The sequence below is a fragment of the Manis javanica genome, chromosome 12 (assembly GCF_040802235.1).
Source record: "Manis javanica isolate MJ-LG chromosome 12, MJ_LKY, whole genome shotgun sequence".
In the NCBI taxonomy this organism is placed as follows: Eukaryota; Metazoa; Chordata; class Mammalia; order Pholidota; family Manidae; genus Manis; species Manis javanica.
This window is the reverse complement of record NC_133167.1, coordinates 26,206,243-26,233,583: the sequence shown is the minus strand read 5'-3', so window position 1 is coordinate 26,233,583 and position 27,341 is coordinate 26,206,243. Positions and strand designations below refer to the sequence as shown.

Below are 27,341 nucleotides of genomic sequence, written 5' to 3'. Positions count from 1 at the left end.
TGAAAAAATTCTTTTATTTGCCTTGACTGACTTATAGCCTATATCCCAGTAAGGATCATTTAAATAATAGCACCTTAATAATCAAATAGAAGATGCCTGAGACCACACATGTAGAGAAAGGGCTACTTTTATGCAAGATAATGGTATTTTCCCTTATAGTCCTCCACAGTGGAGTGTACCATTATTTCGATGTAAGTTTATGAATCTTGAAACCTTGCCTCTGTGCCTTGATTATAACAAGATCTTTAACAGAGTCCTTATGATAACACTTGTGAGGTTGGAGAGATGAAGATTAATTGATAATATTAGATGTTATTTTATTGGAACATCCCAACTTTCTAGTGACTTAATTTATACCCAGAGGAAGTCTTTAAGGTGTCTCACTTGGTCTCATCTGGCTTACCAGCAGTTCAGCTGGAAAGCATAGAAGCCATACTTACCAGATTTGTAAATGACAGAACCCTGAGGGATAAGTGCCCTAATGGATGAGAGAACAAGTACTTTGAAGGATCATAGCAGCCAAGGGAAATAGATGAAACAAATAGGTAAGTGTTGGTGACTATCAAATTTCTGAACCTGGATTTAAAATAAAACTGGATTTTCAAATACAGGATTCTATATTAAAGGTTCATTTTGAAAAGATAATTATGTTCTTTAATTATCATTGATGAGATATGGTTGTCCAAAAAACCAATGTGCTCTAAGGTACATGGGTAAAAACCTAATGTCTAGATTAAGGGAGAGAAGTATTCCCACTGCTCAGACCACATCTGGAATATATTTCAAGAGAAAGTGAACTCCAAGTATCTCCAAGGAGAGAATGACTAAGATGATCTGGAGCAACAGTTTGAAGGACAGGAAAGAGAAGACTTAGAATAGTCACTGGCTTCATTCAAAAGACAGGTAGATTTATTTGCAAGTCTAGAGTAGTTGCTTTTTCCAACCACAGCTCACAGTAAGAAACATATCTTTAAAGTCCTCTACATAGATTCAGAAAATTACACATATTCACATGAAAAAATATATATGTATATATACAGGTACACATACACATATATACCTAGGATCTGGAGCAAAAGATCAAAGCAGTACTCACCCTAATCATGTGATATTCAACTATTTTGTTGTCAGTGGTGGGTGCAACATACTTGATTTTTTTCATGAGGTGCACATGAATAGTGGCTTCAGTTTGAAAAACATGCTCTAGAAACCAATACTGCTCAAGATGTGGTCCATAGGTAAATCAGTGTCTTGATAGAAATACAAATTCTCAGGCCCCTACCCCATACCTATGGAATTAAAATCTCTGGTGAAGGGACCCAGGAATCTGTTTTAACATCCTCTTCAAGTGCTCCTTTTGTATGCTGAAGTTTAAGAAACAGTGCTTGAAAGAAGTGATACCCAAAGTGGACTAGCTGCCAGCCCACATGCTATTAAAGAGTTAAATTTCTCATTCACAAAAAGGTAAGAGAAAATCATCCTTACAATCAGAATAGAGTTTACTAAATGAGAATGTCAGATACAGAAAAGAATGAGGAAGAAATATTGGAAAGGGTAAATAGAATGAGGGGAGTTAAAAAAAAGTGGTGTAAACTAGATACAAATAGCTGATGAGAAACTTAATAAACTGGAAGAAAACCAAGAAAGTAACTCAGGATGGAGAACAGAAATAGGTAGAAAGTATGAAAGACTGGTGAAAGTTACAGAGAATAGACTGAGGTGCTCTAGTAGAAGCATTTCCAGGAAGGAAATTAGGATAAAGGAAATACTTAGAGATAATAGAATATTTTCTACAATACCAGTAAAGGTAATTACATAGGTAATTATAAAAGCCAGTATTATAGTTTTGCTTCATATAACTCCTCTTTTTTTTCCTGTGTAATATGAAATGTAATGCATAAAACAATAACCACATGTTAATGAGCACACAACATAAGAAGATGTAATTTGTGACAATAAAAACATAAAGGAGCAGAGTTTTGGTAGACTGTTAAGGCTAAGTTACTAATTCAAACTGGTTTGTTGGTAATTTAAGATGTCAAAAATTGCTTGGATTAAGGATACATGAGCAGATACATGTACATTTTCTTATTCACTTTCTTATGCAAAAGGGACCATGCTATATCCATTAATTGGATGAACCATAGTTCATTCACTCGTTCTTCTAATATGGACATATATATTGTTTCCAGTTTCTGCTGTTAACAACAAACAGTGCTGCCATGAATAAACCTTATGCATATGTATTTATCTTAAGGATAAATTATTAGAAATTAAGTTGTGTAAACACATGTAGTTTTGTTAGATGTTACCAAATTCCTTCCATATGAGTTGTGCCAGTTTTATATTCCCTGTTAACAGCAGTGTATGAGAGTGTCTGTTTTCTCACAGCTTTGCTAATAGAATATATTATCACATTTTTTTATTTTTGCTAATCTGATAGTTGAAAAGTTAAAAATCAGGTTTTTGGTCTTTTTTTTCCCCTCAGTTTTTATGAGTTCTCTGTAAACTGGGGATATTGGCCCTTTACCTGTAATACATATAAACATTTTCTCCTAGTATTGTTTATCATCTTTTAACTTTATTTTTGGTGTTCATTGCCATGCAAATGGATTTTTTTTCCTGTAGTCAATTTCATTAATCTCTACTTGCAACTGGATTTTGAGTCATAGGCTTTATTTACATTCAGGATAAAGACAAACACATGTTTTTTCTAGTTATCCTATTCATTTTGACTTAGAGATCCCAGATCAATTTTTGGTTTATTCTTATAATGCCTTACATTTTAAGCCTGTGTCCTAAGTGCTAGCAGCTTTCTGCCAATTTTCTGATCTTTTCTTATTTGTATTTAGCCAGCACATGTTACTTTTATTTTCATTCACCTAGTTCTCTGTCTTTTTAGGAAAATTTTGAATGACTTATCTTCTGATGCACCAGGAGTGCCAAGGATTGAAGAAGAGAAGTCGGAAGAGGAAACTTCAGCACCTGCCATCACCACTGTAACGGTGCCAACGCCAATTTACCAAACTAGCAGTGGACAGTATAGTGAGTACTAGAAATTTATGTTTTGGGAAGTGAGACAAAGAAACTATGGCTGCATTCTCCTTAAAGGAATCATCCAAGTACCAACTCTTTTCTCATTCTTGGCTGCCATTATTATATTTCCTTTGCTCCTTTATATGCAAAGTTCTGTAATGAAGGTATTTCTTTTTCTTTAGGATTTTAGGTAGGTGCTCAAGATGTGGACCTCATTGTTTTGTGCAGATGCTTAGAAAGTATTTTTCAAACCATTACTTAAAACTTGAGATTTTAGTCCTCATATAATACGTGATGTTAATAGACAACATGAATTTTTTCAGAGAAAAAAATCATTTTTTTATGCTTAAGGCCAAAAATGGCATCATTAGGCATCTATTTTAATAATTCATCTTCCTTTCAAAAATTAATATTTAATATTTTGTGTGGTTGGAGAGGCTTGGTTGCAGTCGACAATACATTCAATTATACTTTTCATATGAAAGGTACTGTAGTGAATTATGATAATGTAAACATAAAGACTACTGAAATTAAAGGACGCTTTTTGCCTTTTGGCTCAGAGAAGGCAAAGGTTTCTGTGCACATTATCAGTTTCCATTTCTGCACTGTCTGACAAGTCTCTCCTCTGTCTTTCACGTAAATCTATTGTAAAGTACTTCTGAGTTCTGCTTTTGTTTGATCAAGGGTATTTGTGTGGGAATGGTACTTTTTTCCTCTTTTCCCCAAATCTTTTTGCCCCACAGAGTGCCTCCCACTTGATTTCTTCATTTGATTTGCTGATTAAATCCACTACTGCCCATTATATAGCCCCACCCCCACCCCCCACACTTCCTTAATTACAAATTCAGTGTACTCATTAAAGCTCCTTTCTGCATTAGTTTTCTAATGCCCTGGACTGTCTGTGTCAGAAATGTAACAGTTTTACTCTCAAGTTAATAGTTTTCCAGGTATAGCTTTATCTTGGTTTACGTAACTCTAATTTGCATTCCAATGTATTAAAAACAAATTGCCCAGGAGCCAAGATGGCAGCATGAGTAGGACAGCAGAAATCTCCTCCCAAAAACATATATGTATATATATATTTTTTGCGTTAATTTTCTAGCTGTTGCATTATTTAAAACTTTTCTTTTTTTGAGGGCATCTCTCATATTTATTGATCAAATGGTTGTTAACAACAATAAAATTCTGTATAGGGGAGTCAATGCTCAATGCACAATCATTAATCCACCCCCAGCCTAATTCTCATCAGTCTCCAGTCTTCTGAAGCATAACGAACAAGTTCTTACATGGTGAACAAATTCTTACATAGTGAATACGTTCTTACATGGTGAACAGTACAAGGGCAGTCATTACAAAAACTTTAAGTTTTGATCACTCATTATGAACTATAAACAATCAGGTCAAATGTGAATATTCGTTTGATTTTTATACTTGATTTATAAAAACATATATTTTTGAAAATACAACAAATACAACCCTTCCTAAGAGAAAGACCAGACGATACAGTACACAACAGTCAAGCTACATCTACACCTGTGAGAACCCAGCACCTCACGAAGGGGGTAAGATACAAGAAATGGCCAGGCAGGACCCGAGTGCGCCTCTGACCCCAGCTCCCTGGCCAGAGGAGAGGAGTCAGAGGGGAGGGAGTGGGAGCCCAGGACTGCTAAACACCCAGCCCTAGTTATCCACACTGGGAGCGCAGACACACAGTGTGTGATGTGCTGAGTACAAGGGAAACGGGACAGTAAAATCTGCGAGCGGGCGCCCCTGGGACAATAGAAAAGCGAGTGCTTTTTGAAAGTCTTAAAGGGACAGGAGCCTCACAGCTGGACGGAAGCATCCCAGCACACACAGCCTAGCAGCTGGGAATCCTGGGGAACTCTGGGCCCCTAACCCCCTGGGCAGCAGTGCAGCTGAGGCCCCTCATGGTGATAAACAGGCCCCCACCCGTTCCCCCTCCAGCGTGGCCCCACCATAACAGAACAGCAGCCTGAGACCGGCCATGCCCACAGCAGCCACGCAGAGCCTCCTCTGCAGCTGCTCGGGCCAGACTCAGAGATGACTACCTCTATCACCATGAAAAGGCAGAAGAATTTGATCCAGACCAGAATCACACAGACATCCCCTGACAGAGAACCTGGGGAGATAGATTTAACCAATCTTCCTGAAAAAGAATTCAAAATAAAGGTCATAACCATGCTGATGGAGCTGCAGAAAAAAATGCAAGAGCTAACGGAGAAAGTTCGGAGGGAGAATACAGAAATAAAACAGTCTCTGGAAGGACTTAAGAGCAGAATGGACGAAGTACAAGAGGCCATTAATGGAATAGAAATCAGAGAACAGGAACGCAGAGAAGCTGATGCAGAGAGAGATAAAAGGATCTCCAGGAATGAAACAATATTAAGAGAACTGTGTGACCAATCCAAACGGAACAATATCTGCATTATAGGGGTACCAGAAGAAGAAGAAGAGAGAAAAAGGGATAGAAAGTGTATCTGAAGAAATAATTGCAGAAAACTTACCTGAACTGGGAGTGGAAATAGTCGCTCAGACCACGGAAGCACACAGAACTTCCAACAGAACGGACCCAAGGAGGACAACACCAAGACACGTAATAATTAAAATGGCAAAGATCAAGGACAAGGACAGAGTATTAAAGGCAGCCAGAGAAAGAAAAAAGGTTCACCTACAAAGGAAAATCCATCAAACTATCATCAGACTTCTCAAAAGAAACCTTACAGGCCAGAAGAGAATGGCGTGATATATTTAATGCAATAAAACAGAAGGGCCTTGAACCAAGAACACTGTATCCAACACAATTATCATTTAAATATGAAGGAGGGATTAAACAATTCCCAGACAAGCAAAAGTTGAGGGAATTTACCTCCCACAAACCACCTCTACAGGGTATTTTAGAGGGACTGCTCTAGATGGAAGCACTCCTAAGGCTAAATAGATGTCACCAGAGAAAATAAAATCACAGCAAATAAAGCAGACCAACCAAATACTAACTAAAGGCAAAAAATAAAATCAACCACCCACAAAAGCAGTCAAAGGAAACACAAAAGAGCACAAAATAAAACAACTAACATATAAAGAATGGAGGAGGAGGAATAAGAAGGGGGAGAAATAAAGAATCATCAGACTGTATTTATAATAGCTCAATAAGAGCTAACCTTGAACCTTTGGTAACCACAAATCTAAACCCTGCAATGACAATAAGTACATATCTTTCAATAATCACCCTAAATGTAAATGGACTGAATGCACCAATCAAAAGACACAGAGTAATAGAATGGATGAAAAAGCAAGACCCATTTATATGCTGCTTACAAGAGACTCACCTCAAACCCAAAGACATGCACAGACTAAAAGTCAAGGGATGGAAGAAGATATTTCATGCAAACAACAAAGAGAAAAAAGCAGGTGTTGCAGTACTAGTATCAGACAAAATAGACTTCAAACCAAAAAAGTAACAAGAGATAAAGAAGGACATTACACAATGATAAAGGAGTCAGTCCAACAAGAGGATATAACCATTATAAATATATATGCACCCAATACAGGAGCACCAACACATGTGAAACAAATACTAACAGAATTAAAGGAGGAAATAGAATACAATGCATTCATTTTAGGAGACTTCAACACACCACTCACTCCAAAGGACAGACCCACCAGACAGAAAATAAGTAAGGACACAGAGGCACTGAACAACACACTAGAACAGATGGACCAATAGACATCTATAGAACTCTACACCCAAAAGCAGCAGGATACACATTCTTCTCAAGCGCATATGGAACATTCTCCAGAATAGGCCACATACTAGGCCACAAAAAGAGCCTCAGTAAATTTAAAAAGACTGAAATTCTACCAACCAACTTTTCAGACCACAAAGGGATAAAACTAGAAATAAATTGTACAAAGAAAGCAAAAAGGCTCACAAACACACGGAGGCTTAACAACATGCTCCTAAATAATCAATGGATGAACGACCAAATTAAAATAGAGATCAAGCAATATATGGAAACAAATGACAACAACAACACAAAGCCCAAACTTTTGTGGGACGCAGCAAAAGCAGTTTTAAGAGGAAAGTATATAGCAATCCAGGCATATTTAAAGAAGGAGGAACAATCCAAAATGAATAGTCTAAAGTCACAATTATCAAAATTGGAAAAAGAACAAATGAGGCCTTAAGTCAGCAGAAGGAGGGACATCGTAAAGATCAGAGAAGAAATAAATAAAATTGAGAAGAATAAAACAATAGAAAAAAATCGATAAAACCAAGAGCTGGTTCTTTGAGAAAATAAACAAAATAGATAAGCATCTAGCCAGACTTATTAAGAGAAAAAGAGAATCAACACAGATCAACAGAATCAGAAACAAGAAAGGAAAAGTCACAACAGACTCCACAGAAATACAAAGAATTATTAGAGAATACTATGAAAACCTATATGCTAACAAGCTGGAAAACCTAGAAGAAATGGACAACTTCCCAGAAAAATACCTTCCAAGACAGACCAAGGAAGAAACAGAAATCTAAACAGACCAATTACCAGCAATGAAATTGAAATGGTAATCAAAAAGCTACCCAAGAGTAAAACCTCCGGGCCAGATGGATTTACAGTGGAATTTTATCAGACATACAGAGAAGACATAATACCCATTCTCCTTAAAGTTTTCCAAAAAATAGAAGAGGAGGGAATACTCCCAAACTCATTCTATGAAGCCAACATCACCCTAACGCCAAAACCAGGCAAAGACACCACAAAAACAGAAAATTACAGACCAATATCCCTGATGAACATAGATGCAAAAATACTCAACAAAATATTAGCAAACCGAATTCAAAAATACATCAAGAGGATCATACACCATGAACAAGTGGGATTCACCTCAAGGATTCAAGGATGGTACAACATTCGAAAAATCCATCAACATCATCCACCACATCAACAAAAAGAAGGACAAAGATCACATGATCATCTTCATAGACGCTGAAAAAGCATTGGACAAAATTCAACATCCATTCATGATAAAAACTCTCAACAAAATGGGTATAGAGGGCAAGTACCTCAACATAATAAAAGCCATATATGATAAACCCACAGCCAACATCATACTGAACAGCGAGAAGCTGAAAGCTTTTCCTCTCAGATTGGGAACAAGACAGGGATGCCCACTCTCCCCACTGTTATGCAACATAGTACTGGAGGTCCTAGCCATGGCAATTAGAAAAAACAAAGAAATACAAGGAATCCAGATTGGTAAAGAAGAAGTCAAACTGTCACTATTTGCAGATGACATGATATTGTATATAAAAAACCCTAAAGACTCCACTCCAAGACTACTAGAACTAATATTGGAATTCAGCAAAGTTGCAGGATACAAAATTAATACACAGAAATCTGTTCCTTTCCTATGCACTAAAGATGAGCTAGCAGAAAGAGAAATCAGGAAAACAATTCCATTCACAATTGCATCAAGAAGAATAAAATACCTAGGAATAAACCTAACCAAGGAAGTGAAAGGCCTATACCCTGAAAACTACAAGACACTCTTAAAGAGAAATTAAAGAGAACACTAACGAAACTCATCTCATGCTCTTGGCTAGGAAGAATTAATATCGTCAAAATGGCCATCCTGCCCAAAGCAATATACAGATTTGATGTAATCCCTATCAAATTACCAACAGCTTCTTCAGCAAACTGGCACAAATAGTTCAAAAATTCATATGGAACTACCAAAAACCCCGAATAGCCAGAGCAATCCTGAGAAGGAAGAATGAAGCGGGGGGGATCTCGCTCCCCAACTTCAAGCTCTACTACAAAGCCACAGTAATCAAGACAATTTGGTACTGGGACAAGAACAGAGCCACAGACCAATGGAACAGAATAGAGACTCCAAACATTAACACAAACATATATGGCCAATTAATATATGATAAAGGAGCCATGGACATACAATGGGGAAATAACAGTCTCTTCAACAGATGGTGCTGGCAAAACTGGACAGCTACATGTAAGAGAATGAAACTGGATCACTATCTAACCCCATACACAAAAGTAAATTCGAAATGGATCAAAGACCTGAATGTAAATCATGAAACCATAAAACTCTTAGAAAAAAACATAGGCAAAAATCTCTTGGACATAAACATGAGCGACTGCTTCATGAACATATCTCCCCAGGCAAGGGAAACAAAAGCAAAAATGAACAAGTGGGACTATGTCAAGCTGAAAAGCTTCTGTACAGCAAATGGAGCTAGAGTGTATTATGCTCAGTGAAATAAGCCAGGCAGAGAAAGACAAGTACCAAATGATTTCACTCATATGTGGAGTATAAGAACAAAGCAAAAACTGAAGGAACAAAACAGTAGCAGACTCACAGAACCCAAGAATGGACTAACAGTTACCAAAGGGAAAGGGACTGGGAAGGATGGGTGGGAAGGGAGGGATAAGGGGAGTTAAAAGAAAAGGCGTATTACAATTAGTACGTATAATGTGGGGGGAGACACGGTGAGGGCTGTGCAACACAGAGAAGACAAGTAGTGATTCTACAGCATCTTAGTACACTGATGGACAGTGACTATGATGGGAGTTGTTGGGGGGACTTGGTGAAGGGGGGAGTATAGTAAACATAATGTTCCTCATGTGATTGTAGATTAGTGATACCAAAATAAAAAGCAAAACAAAACAAAACAAAAAAACAAATTGCCAAGTTGCAGACTTTTTAGTTCTCTCAAAGCTGGATCTTTTGACCGTAAGTAGAAGGAAAGCATTTTGGTTAAGCTTGTTGTCCACTCTGTACTTAGTATATCGAGTTCAATCGTCCTTTTCGTTCTTAAGTTCTTTGTTGGCAGAGATAAACAGGTACTATGTATATACATGTATGTGTGTATTTTTTAGCCTTGTATCCAAATAATTTGAATTACTCAAGATGTGTGTTCCAAGACATTGATACATGCCCTTTATTTTTCCCATGCTTCAATGTACCTGAGGAATATAGCATACTGATGCACTTAATTGCAGCGATTCTCACTTTAACTGGAAAACTTGCTCTTGAGGAAAGAGGCAAATCAGAGTTTCACTTAGGGAATTGAAGTTTAGGAAAGTAGATGTTTCATTTGGCACACCACTCTCCTCTAGCAACTGGAAATTGCTAGTTTTAAAGATTACTACTTTTGAGGTTTTTAAAGCCTTATTCATTATCTTTATGTACTAATATAGCCTTGATGGAACAGATTTAACATTATGTTCTTGATTGTCATTAAGAATCAACATAATCACTACTTAAATTTACAATATTCATGTATTTCTTAACTTACAAAACAAATACATGGTTGTGAAAATTCAAATGGTAGAGGTTTGTAGTATTAACAAAAATTAAAAACCCTTCCATCCCTCTCCAGTAGTAAGAGTTTGTTATATATATCCCTCCAGTTTTTTTTCAGTTCATATATACATATACATTATCATTTATTTTTATACAAGTGAAACCTTCATTATTTATATGCCATAGACAAATATATGCACATATTGTTATACATATCATTTCTTTAACAACTGCATTGTGTCTCACTATATAACATTTATTTAAACATTCCCTCCCCCACACACACTGATGAACATTTAGGACAGTTCTCCTGTTTCCAACACTATGTGAACATACTTATGTATGTAGTAGGGTCTTAGTGGGATAGCATCCAAAGAGTAGAATTGTTGAATTAAAGCATATCCTGCCCAGTTGCCCTTCTTGTATCTGCACCAATTTGTATTCCTTCCATAAATTTTTTTTTTTTTATTAATGCTCTTCCTAGTTAATCCATTACTTGGTTCACTGTCCTCAATAATAAAGTCTTGTTTGAGATAATCTTAGGTAGAAAAACCTGTATCTATCATTTTGAACTTGAATTTTTTGTCTTACTAATAAAACTAACCCATGATGTTTTCCTCTTTAGTTTGGCTAATCAGGATCTCAGCTAAGTTTATGTTTAATTGTATTCTTATCTTATTCTATATTTTCTGGTAGAATCATTACATACTCCTAGAGATACATCAGTTATTGACTTCTGTCTTTTTGTTTTAATGAATTTAATTTCATTGAAAGCTATCTTAAGTTCTTTTGGAATAATCAAGTGTTTAAGTAAATATCACAATGAAGAACCATATTTGATAGGATCAGGTTTCAGTCTTCAGAGCACTTTCATGTAATTACAACTGTACTTAGTAACTAGAACCAGGTGTTTTTACAGAGAGATAACAGATTCAAATAGTAGTTTGGTGATGGAACTTGGGCTATAGAACCTAGTTACTTCTTTCCTCCCACCTTGAGTTTATTGATACATAGCCAAGAAAAAAGCTTTGTGTATCAAATACAGTGGAATTGGCTTAGTAACTCTGTATGAGAAATTGTGACTTGATTCTGTCAAGCTTCTGATTCTTTCAGGTTATCCTGCAATATAAATCTCAGAATAGTTCTTACATACTCCTTTCTTTTCTTTTGTCTAAGATACATAAAATTCAGGGGATTAGCTAAAGTGGGTGGATCATATATACCATTATCTTAATTTCTACAGGTCTTGTTAAGCCAGATCATAGCCATTTACTGTTATTTCTGGATTAGACAGTAGATAATCAGTTTTCCATATACAGGTGACTCTGGATATTAGATAACAAGAGCTGGCTGATAACTGATCCCAAACAAATTCCCTTGGAACAAACAAAAAGTAACATGCTTAAGTCAGACATACCAATTTACTCACTTAAAATCAGTAATGCAATTTTGTATATAATACTGTGGTTTTTAGTCCTCTTCCTCTGGAACACTTGAACTTTAACAGTGAGAGTGTCTAGAGAAGGACCCAGTCACCTATCTTGATGGCTAGTATCTAAAGGATTTTCTTCTTTTCAAGTAAGATAATAATCTTCTATTTACTTTTTCCATGCACTGTAGCATAAAGGTAAATTCAAGTTTTTTAATGAAGAGAAATATCTATGAGTGTGAGCCAAAGTTGATTGCTTTATAACATGAATGACAAGTGTGGTTAATTACTGGATAATCAACAACGGATCCTTGGATATGTGGGTTAGAAATAGTACATTTTTTTTTCTAAATGATCATTTTGAGCTGTAATGTTAAACTCATGAGAGTCTTGGTGATAAAAGAGTTCCATAGAACACTTCAGTCGTGATCTTATTATAGTTTTGGCATTGCTAGCTGAGTTAGAAAACAGAATGCACTACTGAGCTGCTTTATTAATTATGCATTACATCAACCATTTATTCGTTGCCTATTACACGACTATTTCTGTGCTTAAATTAAGTACATGAAGAGTAGAGAAGAAAAATCACATTTCCTACCCTCAAGAAATGTATGTACTAGTGGGGCAGCAAATACTGAGCAGTTAAAATCTTACATAGGTAATGCTAGAACTCTGAACCAAATAACTTGAGAAGGAATCTATTGTTTTCTCATTTATCTGTTTTTAAAATTTGTTTATCTAGTTTTAAAAAATTACAATGTGGTTCATAGAGTGCATTTCTATCACAGAAATTGAGTATGGGCTTCCTGAGCAGAAAGTTACTTTAATATACCAAATCCTTCTCGGTGATATCATTTGCTGTAATAATTTCCCCTAGATTATGTCTTACAAATTATTTTACCTTGAATTTAGTGTGTTGTAAAAGTCTTATAAGGTATTAACTAAACTTATAACAATAAAATCCATTGGGTTTTAGTTGCCATTACCCAGGGAGGAGCAATACAACTGGCTAACAATGGTACCGATGGGGTACAGGGCCTGCAAACATTAACCATGACAAATGCAGCCGCCACTCAGCCGGGTACTACCATTCTTCAATATGCACAGACCACTGATGGACAGCAGATTTTAGTGCCCAGCAACCAAGTTGTTGTTCAAGGTAAGAGAATTGAGAATTCACAGGTGTGGTAAATCCTTTGCAAGGTTGAAGTTTTATAAACTCAGAAAATGTAAGTATCATACTACAAAGCAGTATTAAAATGTAGTTAATTATTCTTCATTATAGATAGTATTTTCCATGAACTCTTCCATTATTCCAATTGGACCAAAATGTCATGGCATAAAAACAACTATTTTTAGTTTTAAAAATATGTAATCTATCTGTAACACCTTTAGCATTTAGACATAGAAGAAATAGAGTAGGTTAGAAGGAAAGACTATGAAATCAAGAGTTAGGAAAGCTAGATTCTAGATCTAACTGTGTAGATTTGCTATCTGATCTTGAGTAAGACTCACCTCTCTGGGCCTCATTTTTTTTTCATGTGTCAAATGAGAGTTTGACTAAATCACTGATGAGAATCTTTGAAGGTTCGAAATTCTGTTTCTCTACTTATAGCCAAAGAAATTTACATCCTCATTTCTAAACTGATGATTTTTAAAATTTCAAATGAAAGCATTATGTTCTGAGAAATCATATACCAGTATGCAAGTCTACTGGTCTGTGGAAAAGAACTAATAGTTAAATCTTTTGATGAATTATAGAAATAGCTTTTTGTGGGGTTTTTTTTGTTCTTTTTTTTTTCAATTTAAATTTTTTGTTTTCTTCTTGTTTGTATCAGGAATATTTTTGGATGGGAGTTGGCCATTTTTCTTTGAATCCATTTGCATAGTTTAAGAATATGATTTATGGCAGATTGAAAATGTGCATATTGAAGAAATAATCTGTTTCCAAAAATATTTTCACTAATATAATAATATTTTGCCTTTGTTAGGTAATGACTTTTATGCCCCTTATACCATCAATGATAATTTTTAAATAATCCTAAAACACCAACTGGAGAGATTCATAATTTATTTAAAGGGCCCTAATGTATTTACAGAATATATTCTGTTACTAAACAAATAATATTTGAAGAAGATAATATTTTGCTTATTAATGGGAGTAAAACACCTTTTCACTTTACATGCAGGTACTCAAAAATTGTAAAGCAGGATGTCAGTGAATTTGAATTCTGAACGTCAGTTTGAAGATGGTAACATGTTTAGTATATAAATCTTTTCCACTCAAACTACACATTTTAGTTAGTATTAATAACAAAATATGGATAATTTTATAAAGACCTTCCAATTCTCTTGGATAATATTAGGTTCTTTATTCCTAGGAGGGCATATTAAGCTGTTTTTAGAAGCAGTTTGACAAATAGTAATTGTGTTTCTTTTCACAAATGATGGATCATTAGTTTGAAAAATAAAACTTGTTTATTTACTATTATTTACATTAAAACAATGTTAACAAGTAATATAATTGGCATCAGATGGTACACTTTTTCATACTTTCAGTTTTGTTTCACTTAGAAATTTGTAATAGTTGACCATAATGCTTTATTTTCTCTTCCATTTTGCTATTTTACGAAAAATCATGGTCGTTTTTATGTCGTGGCAAGAGTCTACTTGAAATTTTTTATTATGAATTTACCAATATCAAAGGAAGACATTGAGGACTATACTCTATCTAGGAAGATCATCCAAGCTGTGCCCTACTTACCTTTTAGACTTAAGGTTGGTAAGCATGTTAACAACAGAATAGAACTGCATTCCAATGATAGATAAATGTATGACCCAGCAGACATAGGTTAAGGTCTCTTTCACTTAAGTATCTATACTAATAGATACATTAAATTGGGAATTATTTCTCAGTAGAGACCCAAAGACCTGATTCTTTTTAGTCAGAGTCATCTGTTCTTTTTTCCCCCTTTTAATCCAAAATGTATGTTTAGATTGGTGATTGATACACGTAGTTATACCAAGTCATAGTGCTTCAGTGTCTTAAATCATGTTCACTGTTTTTCTTTTCAGCTGCCTCTGGAGATGTGCAAACATACCAGATCCGCACAGCCCCCACTAGCACCATTGCCCCTGGAGTTGTTATGGCATCTTCCCCAGCACTTCCTACACAGCCTGCTGAAGAAGCAGCACGAAAGAGAGAGGTCCGGCTAATGAAGAACAGGTACATACATTGCACTTACTTAGATTGTTGTAGGTCATGTACATCTTTATTCTGCCAAACGTGTCTGTTACATCTGCTGAGGGGGATTTTTACATTGAATTGTTTCTGGTGGAATTTTGATGGCTCTTGCTAAAACTTCACATAATAAGCTGTACTTATGAGATGGCTATTGGGATTATATGTCAGTCTTTGATTGTAAGTAGTTTTGTTTTCATGCAGTTTCCCCATGAGAGATACAATGCATACCTTTGATATATTGTCATTACGCTCTAACCACTTAGCTAGGTTATTGAAAAATTGTTCCTTTTCATGAGTAGTATTGTTCAAGAAGATCAAGGGCTTCGTGTATGTATATTAAAATGTTTTATTTATATTAAACTTATTTGTAATAAAGTAATATATGGTTAGTCCATTTTTAATGAATATTATTTTTACTCAAAATAATAATATAACACCTAAGGATTCTTCCAAAACAGACTACTTCTAAGAATACCTTTTTATTGACAAATCTTAAAATAGTCATCAACAATGAAAATGATACATATCAAAAATATATGAAATGTGAGGAAAGTAATTCTCATAAATTCATAGGTATAAATGGTTTTGTCATCAAAAAACAGGATGGAATATTCTCATTTACTTATTTCCTTAGTTTTTATTAGCTTATAATTTAAATATGTAGCTTAGGATTTTAATGTGAAAATTACTTAAGACAAACTGAAGAAAATGAAAATAAAGGTATATAAAGATATAACAAGTTTGAAGTTGGTAAAAATATTCCTCTGCTATTCACCCCAAGACTTTCAAACGCTGTGATAAAACTGACAGAAACATCTATACTGAACTTAAAAAACATGGAGATTCAAGTCTAGGATCTACCCCTTCTGCAGTAACTTTGGAAGAACATACTAACTTTCTAAAACTGTTTTCTCCTTTGTGAAGGATCCACACCACCCAAAGGGTTGCTCTATTGGTCAAATAAGATAATTCCTCTGTAAGCACTTTGTAACTGTAATGCTATGTTGAAATGTTTGTTTTTTTGCAGTTTCATGTTTCTTCTCAGATCAACCTTTTGTTCCTAAAATATTCTTTGCTGTTATGGAGTGTTAATAAATCACATCTAAGCTATGAAAAGTGGCAGAGCTTTTTCTGGGACATTAGGAATAGAGTTGGAAACAAGCCCAGTGACTTTTACTTGTACTCCATTAATCTGTGGTTTTCTTTTAAGTATTTAAGTTATAATAGTAAGCAGAAGCATAAATGCTACATTCATATTTAAATGTATTTTAAATATGAATAAAGGTATGCCTTTAAGTCTTTTCAGTTTTAAAATGTAAGGAAGCATTTAATCCTTTTTAAAATTAGAAGCAAGTTTGATTAAGAATTCTCAAGTAAAGGCTAGGTTGTAAAATTTAGGAAAATAGCCCTTACTAAAGAAACTAAAGTTCTAAGCAGACATGGCACAGTAATAAGAAAATAAATCCACAGTAGAAGGACTTTAGATTATGTCTGTGTAGTTTGGTTCTGTGGAACAGAAACACTTCCCCTTATACAGAAAAGACTGAGGGGTGGTGTAATAGTAGTGGGTTGAGGAAGCAGTACTGTTACAGCTTCTTGTCTCCTCTGTTGTATAGATTCCAGCCCAGAAAGCTGCCCATTTATGAAAACTTGTTCATTTGACTGGCAGACCAAATTCCCTTTTTTCTCTATTCATCTGAGTTATGTTATCCCTCCACACACACAGCCCAAGGGACAGAGAGGGCACACATAGGTACAGTTCCTAAGAATGTTTGCTTGCCTCTTTTCAGGAAAGCTACCTGACTTACCATGGACTCTTTAAATACTTTGCTTGCATTTATTTTAGTTTTCACTGTAAGGAAACTTCCCATTGGCCCTGCTACAGCTACAGTTCCCTTTTCCCTTTATTCCCAGATTACTGCTGATTCTACTTTTTCAGCTTCCATTCATTAGAATCTGGCTTCTGTGACCAACAGACCACTCTTATATCTATAAAAAGGTACAGATTTCCTCCCACTTGGCACATAGAGTATAGCTGACCCTTGAACAATGTGGGCCTTCAGGGCACTAATACCCTACACAGTCAAAAATCCATGTATAATTTTTGACTCCCCCAAAACTCAACTACTGATAAGCTACTGTTGACCAGAAGCCTTACTGGTAACATTAATACATGTTTTGTATGTTATCTGTATTATAAACTATATTCTTACCATAAAATAAGCTAAAGAAAAAAAATGTGTTTTCAAATTGTCACAAATCTCCAAAAATATTTTCCAGTATATTTCTTGAAAAAAATCTGTGTAAGTGGACCTGCTTAGTTCAAACCCATGTTATTCAAGGGTCAACTGTATTCTCCTTTACCTTTGGGGAATATTTGACAGTTCTGATTATTCATCCCCTTAAATTCTTCTTTGGCTTACTTACCTGGTTTTCTGCCTACTTTTCAATTTTCCCTTGGAACTTTTATCTATGACCATGTATTTCAGGCACCATCTATACGCTGATACCTCCTAATTTTTTTAGTTCTACCTACAATGTGGTAGAACCTATCTCCACCTTACAGAGGAGTTCGAGTTTGTAGAGAAGTTTAAATAATTTGCCCAAGGTCACACCTTTTAAATTGGTAAAGCTGAGATTGGAGCCTGGATCTGGTGACAAATCCTGTGTAGATGTTACTTCTCAGACTCCAGTATACAACTGTCTCCTGCTCTGCTTCTCAAACCAGAGCACATGGCAGTGTGCTAGGGATACGTAACAGCAAGAGATAAATATGGAATGTTTTATTTGAATGTTTATTTTGCTCAAAAATTTGAGAGAAGTAAACATTTTTAAGGTAAAATAAGAGATTTAGAAGAAATTCACAGCAGCAATAGTTGCTCTGGGCTACCCATATTTAACTAAATCCCCGTATTTAGTTTCCTCTGCCATTATGGGTACTTCAGTGGAAAAGTTAGAGAAACAGTGCTCCTGAACATATTCACTAGAATGAATGTCCCTTATCACCTCAGACACCTCTCTTAAACATAAGGATGAGGAAAAAGTTGTGATTTCCATTTACTCAGAAATGAAGTGGTAAACTGTCTAAAAGAGTATAGGTGGTTATTATATGAATTCATGTTGCTGCAGTAACAAAAAAACCTTCCAAAATCTCAGTGTCTTAGAAGGACAAAACTTTCTTCCTCACATTAACATTCTGGCAACTGCAAGCCAGCTGTTGTGGCTCCACATGCTCCCAGCTGAAGGAAGAGCCCCTCTTTGAGGCATGACATTCTTACAGCAAAAGGCAAAGGGCAATGCTTTTTAAATCATGTCCACTTGTGTAGCACTGGCCAAAGCACAGGGAAGGACAAGCTCCCGTCAGTGGAGGGGGGGATGTGCACTCCTCCCGCAGGAAGGGAGGAGGACAAAGTTATGAAAGTAATATAACCCACAGCCTTTGTTTTATAATTTTAGAGTGCAGCAGGATTTACAGATACCCTAAAGGCAGAAGTAAAAAGGAAAAGGGCAGATACATTTGACCATATAAAAAAGGAAAACCTCTGTTTAATCAAGAAAAAGATAAAGTAGCAAAACAAACCACAAACTAGAAACAATAACAAAGTCAAAAGACTAAATTGAGTTAAGGATGTGGGTATGCAGATTCATAGAAAATGAATTAGCAATTGGGAAAAAAAGGTGAAAAATTCCAATCAGTTAAAGTGTATACTATGTAAATAATAAAGTACATTTAACTTTACACATTGTAAACATAAAACCACCCATTGAAGATAAAGATGTGTTTTTATTGAGATAGGAAGATGTTCATAGTGGAAAAAAGCAGATTACCAAAGACTATGTATATTACAATCTCATTATTATTTCTTTATTTTTATTAAACAAGTAAAACAAGCTCACTATAAGCACATTAGAAAACATGAGCTAAAAATTTAATCACTGCTAATTGCACCACCCAAAATGTTAACATTCTGCAGTATAATTTTTTCCCCTAATGTAAATATTCAGAAATAAATAATACATTTTTAATATACAGTTTTTAACTTTATTTTTACATTTATGGAAGCTTTTGAAAATTACAGTAGATTAGGGAAGAGTTGTAAAAGTACAGAGTTCCAGATGTTCTTTCTCTGGCTTCCTTTAGTTTTAGAACAGGCTACATTTATCAAAACTTAGAAGATAGCATACTCTCAAATACTATGTATAATAACTAACGTAGTACTGCATACTGTTGTGCGATTCTGTTAAGTGAACTATACATTTTATTCTGATTTCCTCAGCCCACTTCGATTCCTTTGGTCTTCCAGAATCCAATCCAAGGTACCATGTTGCATTTAGCCATCATGTCTTCTCATCTCTTCCAATCTGACAGTTTCTCTTTCCTTGTCTTTCATGCCGTTGTCACTTTTGGAGAGTGGTTAGGTTTCTTTTAGAATATCCCTTAACTTGGACTTGTGTGTTTTCTTATGATTAGACTGAGGTAATGGATTTTGGGGAAGAATTACCACACAGGGTATGCTGGGCCCTTCCTGTCACATCATATCGGGGAGCACATACCAGGATGACTCTTGGTGGTTGATGTTAAGTTTGATCATTTGTCTAAAGTGGTATCTCCACTGCACAGTTGCCATTTTCTCTTTTTATACTCTGTTCCTTAGAAGTGAGTCACTAAATCCAGCCCACATTCAAAGGAAGGAGATTAAACTCTATCTCCTGAAAAGAAGAGTATCAAAGCATTTATGGTCATAGATGAAAATTACCACAGTAATTGATGTACTTTGGGAGAGATTCTTGGAGACTATGCAAATATCATTTCTCTTTAGAGTTTTGCCCACTGATTTCATTATTCACCAGTGAATCTTATAATAATTACTACCACCATGACAGTCTAATGAGGATTTTCTATTTCTCCATTCTTTCTACAATTCACTGGAATTCTTCTGTAAGGAAAACTTGACCCTTCTTTCTCATCTGTTTATTTACATCAGTATGGACTTAAGGATACTTAAGTTACTCTTTGGGCTGTAGTTCATTATTATTTATTTGTAATGTTCGGATTATTCCAGCTTTTGTCATTGGGAGCTCTTAAAAGTTGGTTTCTGGGTCCTTTTAGCAACTCCTATTTTCTTTAAGCACATCCTTACTTTCTGACACTACAAGATGGTCCAGGCTCAACCTCTCACCTTTTGTTTTCCCTGTCTTAGCCTTAGAATCAGCCATTTCTTCATTGAGCCCTAGTTCCTTTCATTGGATAATGGTATTTAGAAATCAGTAACTGGGCATGAGGTGTGCTTTCTTTGCTCCTGGGGTTTCACACTTGTAGGCACTAGCCTAGGTGTGCACACATTTGTATTTCCGTATATTACTAAAATAAATACGAGTTCATATTAACATTTTTTACTCTAATCTGTAAGCAGAGGGTTCATTTTAGCCTTACTGCTTTGCTTATTTTTAACTTGTTTTCTTGATAGGAACTTGGCTTCACATTAAGTACTGTTCATTTACATATTCATTTAATTCTAGTGTGCATATAAAATAGTTTCAGAATTGCTAACTTGTTTCCCTGTGAGAAACAAATATATCAAATAAAACACAGTATTTATGTAGAGTTCTTGGTTTTCAGCCTCAAAGTACCAGGGAAAACACTGTCTTCAAAGCTACTTAGGTCTGTTCCTTATTTCTCTACTCTCTTCAGTGAGGTTATGTCATTTGCTGGTAGTATAATTGGATTTGTCACTGTCTTCATTTGATTCTGAAATTGCATGTAGTTCCCTTCTTGTGCTATATAGATATATGGGTTTTGACAGATGTATAGTGCCATGTATCTACCCCCACATTGCCATTCAGAACAGTTACACCACCCTAAAAACAACCCCTTGTGATAACCCTTGGTAGTTGGCCTCTACCCCCTGCCCCAGCTCCTGGAAACCACTGGATTGTTTTGCATCCTCATAGTGTTGTGCTTGCACAATCTCGTATAAATGGAATCACTCGGTATGTAGCCTTTTGGATCTGGCTTCCTTCACTTAGCAGAACACATTTAAGGTTCATTGCTAGTGCTGCATGAATCATATTTGGTGTATCCCTGGTTTCCGCTGTATGTGTATACTATGAATCTGCTTATCCTTTTACCTTTGAGTTCATCTTAGTTGCTACCAGTTTTGGAGGAGGATGAATTAAGCTTACATACTGGTTGTTACATGAATTTTCAGTACACTTGAGTAAGTATCAAGGAGTGGGCTGGCTGGGTAGAATGGTATGTGTATATTTAACTTTTTAAGAAAATGCCAAACTGTTTTCCAAGTGGCTGTATCATTTTGCATCCCCACCAAAAATATATGAGAGTTCCAAATGCTTTGTACCAAATGATAAAAAGTTTTATGTTTTACATTTAGGTGTTGTGAGCCCTTTTGGGTTAATTTGTAGAAGGTGTGAGGTGTGTCAAGGTGCTTACAATTTTTGTATGTGGACCTCCATTCTAGTGCCATTTGTTCAAAAGACGATCCTTTCTCTATGGCATTGCCATTGCACTTTTGTCAAAAATTGACCATATTCATGTGGGTGTGTTTCTGGGCTGTCTAGCTTGTTTGATTGGTTTTGTGTCTTTTGCCAGTATACCATGCTGTCTTGATTACTGTAGCTTTATAGGAAGTTTTGAATTTGATAGTGTGAGTCCTCCAGTTTTTTCTTTAACAGAATTGTTTTGGCTATTCTGGTTCCTTTGCTTTTTCATGTACATATGGGGCTTGCTTTGTTGATTTTGATTAGGATTGTGTTATAGATGAAATTGAGAATTTATAGATTTAAATACTCAATTGTTCATTGCTGTTATATAGAAATAAAATTGACTTCTGTATTAACCTCTTCTAACTATTCTAAATTTACTTAGTAGTTCTAGGGTTATTTGGGGTCTTCTACATAGACAGTCATGCTGTCTGCAAGTATGGACAGTTTCATTTGTTCCTTTCTAATCTGTATGCCTTTCTTTTTCTCATTTTATTGCAGAGTTTAGGACTTCTGATAGGATATTGAATAGGAGTAAAAAGAAAGGACATCATTGCCCTGTTCCCATCTTAGGGAGAATCTTAGTTTTTATGCTGTTTTTCACAATCAGCACAAACTTAGTAGTTTAGACAACACAAACTTACTACTTTACAATTCTCTAGGATTGAAGGCCACTATTGGGTCTCACTGGGCTAAAATTGTCTTTTGAACAAATGGTGCTAGAACAAAAGTCAGTAGGACTGTGTTACTTTCTGATGGTCCTATGTCAGACTCTTTCCTTGTTCTTTCTAGCTTCTAGTGGCTGACCAGCATTTCTTGGCTCATGGCCCCTTATCTCCATCTTCAAAGTGAGCAGTGTTGCATCTCTCTCTGTGTCTATCTTCTGTAGTCATATCTTCTGCCTCCCTTTTCCAATTTTAAGGAACACATGTTTACATTGGGCCCACCCAGATAATCCATCATAATTTTCCTTTTTTAAGGTCAGCTGATTTCCATCTGGAACCTTGATTCCCCTTTGCCATGTCAGGTAACATTATCACAGATTAGGATATGGACATCTTTGGGAGACCATAAATATGATGATAGCTGTAGGTTCCTTGTAAATACTCTTTATCAGGTTAAGGAGGTGCCCTGTTGCTGGTTTTCTGGGAGTTTTCATCATAAATGCTTGTAAAATTTTGTCAAATGCATTTTATAAATCTATTGAGGTGATCATAGTTGATTGAGGTGAATTGCGATGACTGATTTTCCACTGCTGAGACATGTATGCAGTTCCTGGGATGGACCTGCACATGGTCGTGGCATGGTGTCATTTTTACATATTGCTGGATTCAGTTTGCTACATTTTGTTGAGGATTTTCATGTTTACATTAATGACCAAAAGGGGATTTTGCTTTGCTTTGCTTACAATGTTTCTGAGCTTTTTCTTTTTTTTTTATCAGTAATGCTGGCCTCATAAAATGAGTTGGGAAGCATTCTCACCTATTTTCTGAAAGAGGTTGTATAGAACTAATATTTTTTATTCCTTAAATATTTGGTAGAATTTGTCAGTGAAAATCTGGACCTGGAGTTTTCTTTGTTTGAAAGGTTTTTTTAAACCACAAGTTGAATTTTCTTTTAATAGCTATAGGCCAGTTAAAACTCTCTCTGCTTTATTGTGTTTTGGAAATTTATGTTCTTAAGGACTTGGTCCATTTCTTCTAAGTTGTCAAATTTATGGACATAGTGTTTTGTAGTATTTACTTTTAATCCTTTTAATGTTTGGGATTAGTTAGAAATTTTATTCCTAATGTTGATAATGTGTGGCTTCTCTCTCTCACACACACACATTTTTTTGTTAATCTGCCTAGAAGTTTATCAGTTGTGTAAAACAAGCTGTGTGGACTTAGTCCATGGTCCATGGGCTGTAGTTGGCCAACCCCTGGTCTAACCCAGGTAAAAGACAAAACAGAGTAGAAAATCAAGACCTATGCATGCTATCTATAAGAATCTCACTTCAAATATAAAGACATAGGTTAGAATGAAAAGGATAGAGAAGGGATAGACCATGTAAATAGTAATCAAAAGGAAGCTGAAACACTGTCAGGGATAAAGAACGTTTACATAATGACCCCTAAGATGACATAATAATTCTACATGTGTATGCTTCTAACAGAGCTTCAATATGCCTGAGACCAAATATGATGGAACTATAAAAGGAGAAATGCACAAATCTCTAATTGTAGTTAAAGACTTCAAAACTTTTCTCTCAATGATCATAGAAAATAAGGATATGGAAGACCTAAATGACATTATCAACCACTACACCTAATTGACATTTATATGATACCTATACATTTAAGAGAATAGAAATAATACAAAGTATGTTCTTGGGCCATGAAACATCTGGGAAAATCCCCAGTTGTTTAGGAATTAAATAACTGCCAAAGATTTCTAAATGCATGAGTCAAAAGGAAACCTCAAAGGAAATAAGATTTTGAACTGAGTGCAAATTAAAATATGACAAAAATTTGTGGGATATAGCTCAATCAACCTTTAGAGGAAAATTTATACTCAAATATTTACATTAGAAAAGCAAGTCTTAAATCAGTTATCTATGTCAGGGGTTGACAAATTGCATCTCACTGCCTCTTTTTATAAATAAAGTTTTACTGGAACACAGTCACATTCAATCATGTATGTTCCATGGTTGCTTTCATGCTACAACAGCAGAGTTGAATAGTTGTGACAAAACCCATTTGGTCCAAAAAGCCTAAAATATTTGCAGTCTGCCCCTTTGTTAAAAAAGTTTTGCTAGCCTAACTTCCATCCTAAGAAACTAGAAAAAGAAGAAATTGAAATCACTGGAATTTAAAAGAGAAAACCAATAGAGAAAAATCAACAAAACTAAAAATTGGTTGTGATGATCGAATTGATTTTCTTTGAAGGCAAAGGAGAAAAACAAGTAGCTTGGAAGGGCTGAAGATGCTGAAAATGGAAAGAATAAATGAAACAATTAGAGTATCATATAGAGGCATATAGAATTCTTAGAGGAGATGTAAAAGTATGTGAAAAACCTTTTTCTAAAAATGTGTATCAAATCAGTTTCAGTATATAGGCCATCTGTTTTCAGGAATGCTTGGAATCATAAAATCCTATTTCTGTACTGAAAGAGACATCATAGGTTAATCTTCATACCATATCATCAGGCCAATCCAATAGAGGAGTCCTTTAATTTTCTTCTGTCCTTAAAAATATTTAGAAGAAATTTTTTGAGTAGCTTTGAGAGGCAATCTCTAAGCTAAGGATTTCTTTAAATGTTTTATTTAAAGTTCATTTTAATTTTGTATTCTACTCCAAAATATGATAATGCTTATTTTTTATGAAAAATGCTTGCCACCCCTCTGCCCCATCAGTTAAAATTGGTGCTTTAGAAGGACATGGCACCTTTATTCCCTGGTTTTGCACACTCCTTAGTACAAAGCTGATGGTCTTAGTTTGAGACATACTGGTTAGTTCCTTCTCTTTTAAACAGATGAGGAAAGTCCTTGAATGGGAAAGGACCTCCTGGAAGCTACACACCTTGTTAGTGTCAAAGCTTGGATCTGAACCCCAGTTTCTGGATGTTTAGAATTCTTCCTAGCATATCATATTATATTAAATTTGTATCCAAATTTGTTTGTTTTAAACTGTGTCTAACTTGAGCATCATTCTGCAGGATAGTGTTACTTGAAATTACTTGGTGTTCTCCCTAAAAAAGTAATGTATAGTCCATTTCAGTCTGGCACATGATACATAGAAATATCCTTTGGGGAGAGTCTCAGTTCACAATATATTAAAAGGATCAAAGAGGCCTTACATTAAAGAAATAAGTAAGTTTTCTTAGCCTAGTGTCCAGTATTGTTGTTTTTTCTTTTGAGATATAGATATTTTAATCTTCAGAACACTACAGTATACTGATTTTGGTGGAACAAAGTTGGGAGATACTAACCTATAGGATTATATTAGTTTAACATTGGAAACTAGCCTGTAGAAAAAGTATTGATGTGGGCACTTGTAGACTAGATTTTCAGATGATGGGAGAAAGCAAGGGAAGCAGTATCAGTCAACCCTGGCTGAAAGTAGATTTATAAGTATACTTAACATCCTACATGCCCTCTATATTGTTAGAATTCACTACATAGAGAACATGCAAAATGACCTCTGAATCCTTCCTACTATCATCCTTTTGATCACTCTTGGCCTCTTATCATTTCTTGGCTTTTGTTCTTCACTATTTAGTGGAATGTTGGGACTTTTTTGAAGTGCTTTTTAAAAACTGAAATATAGTTGGTAAACAATATTATATTGGTTTCAGATGTACAACATAATGATTCCACAATTATATACATTACATACATTTTTAAACCAATTTTCTCCAATGGTAGAATGATTGACATGGATCATATATTGTCCATATCTATTAGGGATAATACATGCAGGTTTTTTTTTTTAATTCAAAAAATCAGCTTGCTCCTTTTTTGTGGACTGATGGGCTATATGGGGGTAAAAATATTAATGGAATTAAAATATGCTACCGTTTGAGTTATCTAGAAATAATAGCTAACACATGTAGCATGTGAAATGCCAGCCACTATTTCATGTGCTTTCCATATATTAACTCCTTTAATCCTCATATAAAACTCTTGAGGTAGATAATAATCTCTATTTTATACTCATGAAACTAAGGTTAAGTAATTTGCCTGTGGTCATGTAACTAGCTAAGGGGTAGAACCACTTAAACCTAAGAATCTGACACTGAAGATAACTTTTATCTGCTGTACTATACTGCCACTGTTGTGTTTATAAATTGCTGCCCCCCTTTTTTTAAATTTTATTAAAGACTTAAAAACCTTTTTGCTTTCAACTCTTAATATTCATTCAACAATAAGTACCTACCTTGTGCCAGTCCCTGTGGTCATGACTGAGGAGATCCACAGAGTTAAAGAAGGGTTTACTAGTTTAGACTTAGTGGGTTGTTAAAAAATATTTTTTATTTAATTTTTAATCTGTGTTAAATTTTTAAAAGTAATTCTAATTGTGGTAAAAGAAAAAGATACAAAATTCACCATCTTAACCATTTTTAAGTGTAACAGTTCAATAGTGTTAAGTATATTCACATTGTTGTGCAGTGGATCTCCAGAGCTTTTTCATCTTACAAAACTAAAACTCTACAGTTTCCTTCATTTCTTACTGTCCCCCTAGTCCTTGGCAATCACCATTCTAACTTTCTGTTTTTATGAGTTTAACTATTTAAGATATTTCATACAAGTGGAACTACATAGTATTTGTCTTTTTATGACTGTCCTCAAGGTTCATGCATGTTGTAGCATGTGACAGGATTTCCTTTTAAGGCTGAATAATATTCACATGAATATATATATGTATATACCACATTTTTAAAATTTATTCTTCTGTTGATATTTGGGTTGCTTCCGCCTCTTGGCTGTTATAAATAATGCTTTTGTGGATATGGGTGTGCAAATCTCTTTTCAATATTCTGGTCTAAATTCTTTTGGATATATAACCAAAAGTGGGACTGCTGGTTTATATGGTGATTCTATTTTTAATTTTTTAAGGAATCGCCATAGTGTTTTCTATAGTGGCTACACCATTTTACATTCCCACCAACAGTGTACAAGTGTTCAGATTTCTTCACATCTTCACCAACACTTATTTTTGGTTCAGGCTTTTTTTTTTTTAGTAGTAGCTATCCTAGATGGATGTAAGATGGTATCTCATTGTGGTTTTGATTTTTGTTTCTCTAAT

General features: G+C 35.1%; 2 protein-coding genes across 9 annotated transcripts in view; one reads left to right on the top strand and one right to left on the bottom strand.

The window, feature by feature from the left end:
• The window catches only part of METTL21A (methyltransferase 21A, HSPA lysine), a 263,654-nt gene that overhangs the window by 211,597 nt on the left and 24,716 nt on the right, over positions 1-27,341 (bottom strand). The gene's annotated exons all lie outside the window — the stretch shown is intronic.
• The window catches only part of CREB1 (cAMP responsive element binding protein 1), a 63,762-nt gene that overhangs the window by 29,374 nt on the left and 7,047 nt on the right, over positions 1-27,341 (top strand). For all 5 annotated transcript variants that reach the window (XM_073218222.1, XM_036995000.2, XM_073218220.1 and 2 more), the window contains 3 exons: positions 2,903-3,045; positions 12,786-12,968; positions 14,885-15,035. In XM_073218222.1, coding sequence (XP_073074323.1) covers positions 2,903-3,045; positions 12,786-12,968; positions 14,885-15,035 — 477 coding nt within the window. The remainder of the gene's footprint in view (positions 1-2,902; positions 3,046-12,785; positions 12,969-14,884; positions 15,036-27,341) is intronic.